The sequence below is a fragment of the Neltuma alba genome, unplaced genomic scaffold (genome assembly GCF_004799145.2).
Source record: "Neltuma alba isolate B1F8T4 unplaced genomic scaffold, ASM479914v2 tig00011083_pilon, whole genome shotgun sequence".
Classification (NCBI taxonomy): Eukaryota; Viridiplantae; Streptophyta; class Magnoliopsida; order Fabales; family Fabaceae; genus Neltuma; species Neltuma alba.
Window position 1 is genome coordinate 146947 of NW_021635824.1, and position 9552 is coordinate 156498.

At 35.7% G+C, this 9552-nt stretch overlaps 1 protein-coding gene across 1 annotated transcript; it reads left to right on the top strand.

Annotated features, from left to right (window-relative positions):
• Positions 1–944: 944 nt before the first annotated feature.
• Positions 945–5522, top strand: LOC114761120 (protein IQ-DOMAIN 14-like). The gene is made up of 4 exons (XM_028950440.1): positions 945–1430; positions 3299–3496; positions 3814–3882; positions 4428–5522. Exons 1-4 carry the CDS (start codon positions 1035–1037, stop codon positions 5118–5120), a joined length of 1356 nt encoding a protein of 451 aa, XP_028806273.1. The 5' UTR covers positions 945–1034; the 3' UTR covers positions 5121–5522.
• The last annotated feature ends 4030 nt before the right edge of the window (positions 5523–9552 follow it).

The following is a 9552-nucleotide window of genomic DNA, read 5'->3' on the forward strand; positions in this document are numbered from 1 at the left end:
AAGACACTAAGATGCTATAGTTGCTTAATTCATTAAAGACGGCTGTTTGACTCAAACTTTTGACCAAACAAGGTAACATAGATGTTGAGTTAGTGTTTCAATCTTTCTCCTTCAAGTGTAAGCCTCTCCTCTTAGCAAACTAGAGGAGATGTGAAAAGAGCAACTAAGAGAGAGCAGTATTGCTCTTCTTAAAAAAAGAGAGACTTTTATATATGAAATGAAAGAGCAAGTTTTGTGAACAGTTTCAGTTTGTTTCTCTTCAGTAAAAGTGAAACAGTGATGAGAGAACATCATTGGGATCGAAGGGAGACTGAAACATGATTATTTGAAAGGAGAAGCAAGTTGCATTTGAAGGAGGGAGATTGAAACATTGGCTTAGGGTCCATGTCACATTTTTTAGTTAAAAGTTTGAATTAGAAAGTCATCTTTGATTAATTAAACAATTGCAGTATTTTAAGGTTGTTTTGAAATGATTATAGGTATTTTTACACCTAAAGTTTGTTTATGGTGTCAAGCACTTATTTGGAACAAGCTTGTAGGTATATTTGTATCTTCACACTTTCTTATCAAACTCTCTAAACCATATCAGCATCCATGTCAGTGTTCACGTTAGCACTTTCAATGAAATAAATGGTCAACATTACAATAATCAATGGTCATGGTATTTTTGTAACTTTTTAAAATTATCATGTATATTTTCATACCGAAAGTTTGTTTATAGTACTAGACACACATTTAGTATAAGTTTATAGGTATATTTACACCTTAACTTTTTTTAATATGTGATGAGCAAAGAAAAAGAAATGAAGCGCGTGATGCGAACTCTTTCGAAGCGCGTGCAACCGGACCTTGACATCCGAGCTCTCACATCCAAATCCGCAACTGCAACTACATAATCCGAGTGTTCCCTGCCTCTTGAACCATTCCAATTCCTTCACTCTCCCCCCCCCCCCCCTCCCTCTCTCTGAGACCTAAATTCCGGAACCATGCTCTTCTTCGCTACAATCTCCACCCTTCTTCTTCACCATTGAGCCATGGGCTTTCTCCGGCGACTCTTCGGCGCCAAAAAATCGGTTCATTCCTCCGCTTCCTCCGGCAAGGACAAGAAGAAATGGAGCTTCAGCAAAACCAAAAAGGACAAGTCTCACGGTTCGAAAACTAAAGGATCTGATCTCAGTCACTTTGATTCCTCTGCAACGTTCTCCGACTCTTTAGATGCCAATAAGCATGCCATTGCTGTAGCGGCGGCCACGGCCGCCGTAGCAGAGGCTGCACTAGCCGCTGCCCATGCAGCCGCCGAGGTAGTCCGACTAACCAATGGCCCCACCGTCACTCGACCGGTGAGCACGACACAGGCCAGCACTAGCCAACGCCGGTGGGTGGAGCAAGCGGCTGCCGTTAAAATACAGTCCGCTTTCCGGTCTTATCTGGTCGGTACTGAATTTCCCCTTTGACATTATTACCCTGGAACTACGCTGCGTGCTTCTTATTCCCGAGATTAGGCCTTCTTGCTGAATTCACTCGTTTGCTTGGTTTTCCGATTTCAATTTTGAATTCTCAACGATAATTTCAAAATTCACTTGCCTCTCTGTCTGGGTTAGCTGTTGCCGATTTTCCAACATTAAAGTGATTTTTCCCAGTAGCCAAACGCTAATAATATATTCATATTTTACATGCTTTTCAATATCGTAAAAATATTTTATTCATTTAAACGATATTTTTCGCGACAGTGGTCATCGTCCCCTCCTACCGCACCACACAACCTCATTACTTCCAAAAATAATTATTTATAAAACCAAATTTTCTTTAGTGGACAGAATTCTGGAAACTGCGCTCTCCAGTGTGGAGTCTGGACAGAATAAATAAGTTGCCGCCGACAATTCGGCACGTGTGTGATTTCATCTTCTGACTCATCCCACATATTCGTCTAAACTTCCCCCTGTAGTTTTCACTGTAAATTTACAATTTTTAACTTTTTTGTGTGCCTAAAACATAATTGGGGTGTCACACGACGAATTACTGTTCGTCACCAAGTGCTCTAGAAATTTTTTTTATTGTTTTGTTGGGTCACCTTTAAATCGAGAGGGTGTTTCTTTGTGCTTTCTGTCAAAACGTCGGTGTTGTGTGGTGACGAAACTTGGCAATGGGTTTCTGTTTGAAGTTTGAATGTGAGAGAAATGAGAATAATGGTCGAGAAAAGTGGATATAAGAGCCCCACATATTCGGTGAGACTTTTTCTATTGCCTTTCCTGTAGGGAAAGTAGAGTGACCTATATAGCAAAATAAAGATATATCAATTTCAATGACTATTGTTTTGTCTCAAAGAAAAGATGAGAGGATGCTTAACCCCATAGGTTGGTGGCTCTGTGCCAACGCATCATCAACTATGTCCTACTATGAAATGTAAGGGAAGGACACTGAGGGACAAGTCCGGAAGTAAAAATTTTCGGTGCTGGGGTCTCTTAATTTATGAGAGAAATAGAGAGTAGATACAACCATGTAGTGGACTTTGTCTGAATGGTAGGCCTTGCCAAATGAAAAGCACGAAGCTACTTTTGGAAGAAGGAAAAGTGCTTTTCAACATATTTTATATTAAAATTTTAGTCATATTCTAGTCTTCACGTGAAAGTTTCTAAGGGTAAGAACGCAAATAGTTGGGTGTATACTTTTAGGAGGAATTAAAGTAAACAGTAAGGCTGCTAAGTTCATTGGACTTATGCTAGGACTGCGAAGGTAGGTAGTGTAGCAAAGGAAGTTTCAGTGAATTAAAAGGAAGCATCAATAAAGGAATTTTTTGCCCCTTTCAAAGTGGCTGCATGTGAGTATGGGGTTTATTAATGATTTCATTCACCAGTCTATGCTCCTTTACATGCTTGCTAGTCTGGTCTATCTTTCTTTATTTAATCCTGTTTGGTCCGTGCTATATTTCATACCGAGGCTTCAAAGACTCATGTTTCAACTATTCAATGCTTGAAGTTAAAAGTATATTATTTACTCTCTACTTGTTAATTGCTAATTCTAGCCAATCAAAAAAGGAGGGCAAAAATAATTAATATGTACATGATTTGGGCATTGAAGAATAGTGAGTCAAAAACCTTTAAGCACTAAATTCCACATTTCTGAGATTCAGAGAACAATTAGTTGAGGCTTGTAATTTTCAGCGGCTAAAAATTATACTACCTCATCAAGGATTTTCATTGTTTTTCTTCTGAAAATGTTCCTGAGAGCGTAATTTGATTGTTATTGGATAGTGTTGTTAGAGCAAGAGAAGCTGAAATTTTTGGGATGGATTTTACAGGCAAGGAGAGCACTACGAGCACTCAAAGCATTGGTGAAGCTGCAAGCACTGGTGAGAGGCCACATAGTGAGAAAGCAAACTGCAGACATGCTCAGGCGCATGCAAACATTGGTCAGACTGCAGGCTCGGGCACGTGCAAGTCGTGGGCACGTGTCAGATCATCTGCCTTCTAGCAAGTCTTCACTGCTTTACCACCCTGTAAGAAAACTTATTTTGCTTTCTGCATGATAATCCAGATTCAATTTTTAATAACCAAAGCAAAATGTGTTGGAAAGGCTAATACAAACCTTGGACCTCTGCTCATATACTACCTCGCCCTTATCATCTGAAGTAGCCTCAAATGACCTAATGCAAAACTTTTCTTATATACAAAATGGTGTAACCTGTCTACGTTGGAGCTGAGTGCATTCAATTTCATAAACTTCTCTGCTACTACCTCACGCTAATATTCATTTGCACATTCAAGGACTTTTATATGCAATTTACCTGTCTGATTTTTAATTATTTAACCGCAGGTCCCTGAAGATCATGAGCATCCACTTCGTGCCTATAGTACTAAGGTTGATGGATCATCGATCCTAAAGGTACCTGTGATTCTTCCCATAAATTGCTTTTTGATATCTTTTTATGGTTTCTATGGTAATTTCTTCCCCCAAGAACGAATAATTAAGTGTCCACAATTAATAATCATATAGATTACAGCTCAATTACATTTGGGGGCATGACCTTAAAAAATTACACTTAACACCCTAGGCTATTTCCGAGGAGTGAAAATATTACTAATTTGTCAAAATGAAAGTCTAAAAATCACATGACTACCAGAAAATAAGATGTCTCCACCACGTCCTTCAACTTTACACATGCTTGAGATACTACAACCACGTAGTTTTTAGGCATCAATTGCACATGATATGCATAACTGGAGTCTGATAGCTTGTGGTATCATAGATGCAATTTTGATTATATTGTTCAGGGAAGTTGTGTATGGTTTCTTCTAAAAAAAGTTACTGAAAACAGTTAGACATGATGAAGAAACCGTTCTGCTTTCTTGCTCGTTGACGTGGCATTTCTCTTTTTTGGAATTGATTTATTCCAATTTTTAATTGCATTCTTGTGTATAAACTTGTAGAGATGTAGCTCCAATGCAAATTTTAGGGAGATTGGCCCACAAAGAGCACAGTTTGGATCACATTGGTTGGATCGTTGGATGGAAGAAAGTATTTGGAGCCACTCCAGAGACGCTTCACTGAGAAATGTGCGTGCTGATGATGAGAAGAGTGACAAGATCCTTGAAGTGGACACATGGAAGCCACACCTCAGGTCTCACCGAAGTAGCAGCTCCTTCCACGCATCTCAATACTACATGGCTTCGGACTACCTCAACAGTGAGATGGCATATGACTCTCCATCAAAAAGCTCGGCAAAAGCTCTAAACCAAAGCCTCTCATCACTGAGCTCCTTGAAAATTCAGAAAGGGAAAGAAGTAGCATCAGCTTCAAGAACTGCTGAGAATAGCCCACAAGCACTTTCGGCTTCATCTAGACCTGGAAGTGGAGGAAGGAAAGGCCCTTTCACACCCACAAGGAGTGAGTGTTCTTGGGGTTTCTTTGGCTATCCAAATTACATGGCCAACACTGAATCATCAAGGGCTAAGGTTAGATCTCAGAGTGCTCCTAGGCAAAGGTTGGAATTTGAGAGATACAGTTCAAGTGGGAGAAGTGTTCAAGGGTTCTGGGATTCAGATAGGGATGGAGATTTCAGGAACAGAGTCTATCCATCTTCAACCCACTTGAACAGAGTTGGGAGTGCCAATTTAAGGTGATGCCTGCATGTGTTATTATAACCCAGTAACCTCCAAGAACAAAAGGGAGAAAAAGGAGTTTCCTTTTTCTGCCCGGATTATGGGTGTTTGGAAGCAGTTGGATTTTGCTGTGGAGATCTGGATTTTTTGTTTCAAGTGGTCTAACTTAGATTGGATTTTTTTTGGAACTAACTTTGGCTGAAGTGAGGACCTTGAAATTTGTGTAACAATGGCTCTTGGGAATGGGAAGTATTTTGCAGGGATCTCAGAGATCCAATCTCCGTATCACTACCCTGCAATAGTTTCACATGTAAATTATTTGACCTGGCAATCTAAAGTATTTGTCCGTACACTGCTGGTGTGAGAGATGTATTGTTTTTAAACTGTAAGTGGGTATGGTTTTACCGTGTTGTTTATTTTTAATTTGTTTTTTCTATAGATATTCTTTGCTTTAAATTAATATTTTCGTATTCCTTGACAACGTATTGAACTATTGATAGTCATTTAGTTCTTTTGAAGGATAAAAAGGTCATTTTCTCAGTCCATCAAAATATCCTTTATACGGGATGCATAGTTTTCATCAACCAAGTTAATAAGTCGATCAAATTAATTATACGTTTTTGTTTTTTTCGGCCAAAAATTTATACGTTTCTTTTAAAAGAAATTGTTCCAAACTTGGTGCGTTCATTAAACGGTGAAACCTCCTTTTGAAAAACAAATGAAATTCAAAATTCTTAATTCCGTTCTCCTTAGGAGCATGAGGACTTGTCAAAAACTTTTTGCATTAATAGAAATGATTATCATTCATGTTTGTGGGGCCACGAAATTATCATCATAATAATTCATGATTATCATTGGTTGGCTGTTAACGTGGGGATTACATTGGCATAAAAGAATAAGATCATTAAATAATACACTGAAATCTTTTAATATTCTATTACCAAGGGGAAAAAAAGCAACATTTCTTTGATTATTATAACATATTTCATATATAAACTAGAGATTCGTCCCATACATTACATTAAAAAAAAATTGTGACAAGATCATTTTGGGAGACACACTAACTTATAAAATCTATATCACAAAACAACAATGCACACTGTCTAATACTACCTCTTATCCTTAATATAAAATCCAGTTAACTAATTTAAGATATTAAAAAAGTTACTAAATTACTTAATTATAATATATGTGACATGAACTCTCTAAAATATTTATGTAAATCAATAGATTATATATATATTAATTTATAACTGAGGCAAACCAATTTAGAGAAAAACGATGAATATAAATAGTTTAAAATAATTTAATAACTATTTTAATCTATTCAAATTAATCAACTGCAACCTGCAAGTCACTGACAAATCGTAATATTATTCACCAGTTAAATATGACATAACTTCGTATACATATAGTATAAATTATATAGATATCTAGATTAATATATCCATGGAACTTCCCCAAATTTTGAATGCTTGAAAATAATTGGAGCTCTTTTCATGACAGGGATAGGATAATCATGATGTACCCACCAATTTCCAGCCCTCAAAGTGACTAGTTCCTGAAGGGACCAATGCTTTGTTATGAAATATGATTTGATGTATTACATTATGACATATCATGAAGTATGTCACACAGTTTTAATTAAATCAAAATCTTAATCATTTGTCTTATTCTTTACTACAGAAGTTCCCCCTAAATTAAGCATGCTTGTGAAATAGCAAGAATCTTGTAAAGCTAGTTAAACTTAGACTTGGGTTAGTTGATAGGTCTTTTCTCTTACCCACGAAAATGGTCATATCTAACTCTTGTAGAACATGATGGCACTTTGAAGCTTTAATTAAAATTCAACTTTAACCACTAAACTTCTAACTTCTAAGTTGTGAAAATTTTTCTCCTCAACATAGAAAGAGACAAATTTTGTGTCTTCCTTTGGGTTTCCAAATCTGTCCAATTTATCATCTTTTGCTGTCTTGAAATACTTGTTCTTGGTTTTTGGTTGCATTATTTAGTCAATTATATATGGCCTATAATTTTACATCTAGGTTATTTCTTTACATTGCATTTAATTTTCTCATTTTGATTTACTACACACCATCCAAATTCTCACAAAATTCTCATGAACTTGATGAAAAATTGAGATAGATGTTTAGAATTCAATTGCCTATAGCCATAAAACCTAGTAGTATGAAAGCTCTTATTTAAATGGGAGGTCGCAAAATCGATCCCATATATAAACCCTGAATCCCATATATAAACCCTGAGTCATATGCAATGCTATAACTTGCATAAGTCATGAGGACTAGTAGTAACCAATTGATCTAAAATTTAAAGGAAGATGCTAGTTCATATATATTGATTAAACATATGATAATTCTATTATAACCAGTTTAAGCACAGTGCATATAATTTAACAACTAACAACAACTAGCTACTTTATCAGTTCATGGCCAATATCAATTAAAAATAACATTGCAGAATTATCCACTACAGATTCACCTGTCGAAACTATTTTGGGTGGTCCAATCTGGGGGGAAGAACGCGAAACAAAAGGACAAGACAACGGAAATATACAAGGAAACATAAAAATCTCCGTACTTGGTTTTCTCTTTTTCATGAAAGTACATTGAAGAATCTGTTACCTCGGATACTCTCACCTCAGTACATAACATAACAGTTGAACAGCATTTAATTTACATTACTATTTATAGGCAACTGCCTCTGATCTTGTGATGTTGGAGAATCAGCTCCCATATTTTCCTCTTTTTGCTGTTGCTTTTTACTTATGTTTGTTAGCCTTGCCTTCGCTTTCTTTTGTTCATCAATGCCCAAATCCTGAATCATAAACTTTCTCTCTTTTACTGCGCTTTTGTACTATAAAGTTTTACGCTTTCCATTATTGCCTCAATCATGTTTCTTTTCAAAGTCTTAGATATATAGATGCTTTTATCTTCAACTGGATACCCAGTAGCTTTTTCTTCTTTTGGTAAGCTGGAAAAGCTAATGCAACCAAAAATAGTACTCCCTCCGTTACTTATTATAAGAGACATTTGATGCTTATGGTATGTTTCTATATATAAGAGACACTTACAAGTTGTCTCTACTTTTTGTGTTCATTTACTATTTTACCCATATTTATTATCTCCAACCCACATCTCTCTCCCTCCCACTTCTCTTTCTTTTAATAATTTAATTGTTCTCTCTCATACTCTCTCCTTATTAATGAGGGCATTTTGGAAAAAAATTATACTTTTACATATTAATTGTTTTTAACTAATTTTAACTGTTTTTTTTATCAACGTACTTCGGTTATTTGTCTCTTATAATAAAGAACGGAGGGAGTATTGAATTTAAAGCAAGAGGGAAAAATAATGATGAGTTACTTACTACTGTAATTTTACTCTGTGTTTGGTAAAATATATATATATATATATATATGTAGCACAAGTAAAAATCATACGGTGACATCATTTTGGATGTCCACTACAAAAAACAATAAATTAGCAATGAAATTTAATTAGCAACGGATTAAAGACGGATTAGTGATAAAATTCCGTTGCTAATTCCAACATCATTAATTATTTAGTGATAAAATTCAAAATTCTGTCACTAATTAGTACTCTCCCTCCGTTCCTTATTATAAGAGACGAATAACCGAATTACGTTGATAAAAAAAACAATTAAAATTAGTTAAGAACAATCAATGTGTAAAAAGTATAATTTTTTTTCCAAAAATGCCCTCATTAATAAGGAGAGAGAGCATGAGAGAGAACAATGATAAATTATTAAAAGAAAGAGAAGTGGGAAGGAGAGAGACTGTGAGTTGGAGACAATAAATATGGGTAAAATAAGAAATCAACACAAAAAAGTAGAGACAACTTTTAAGTGTCTCTTATATATAGGAACATGCCATAAGCATCAAATGTCTCTTATAATAAGGAACGGAAGGAGTAACAGATTATTGACAGATTAACGACCAAAATTAGTAACGAAAAATTTTTGTTACTAATCCGTCACTAATTAGAAATAGATATCTTATGAAAATTCTATTACTAATTTGTGACGGAAATTTTCCGTCACTAATTTCCATCACTAAATTTTTTTATTCTGTAAATTTAAAATACCACATAGCAATCACTCATCATCATTACTCTCCACCTCGCCACCTGTTCTTTCTCCCTCATGTCGCCACATCATCCCATCGTCTAGGTCATCACCTCCTCTCCCACGATGCCACGTCATTGCCTCTTCCATGGTGTCACCACATCACAAATTGGATTATTTGTGAAGGAGTAGTGGTTCAAACTTAACACCTCCTACATGCATGCTGAAACTTTTGCCAGTTTAGCTAAGAAACACCTGCGAAATTTTTATGCAAAAATATATATATAATGTTTCTAATTACAAATACAAATATATATAATAACTATATTATTATTTATTATTTATTTCA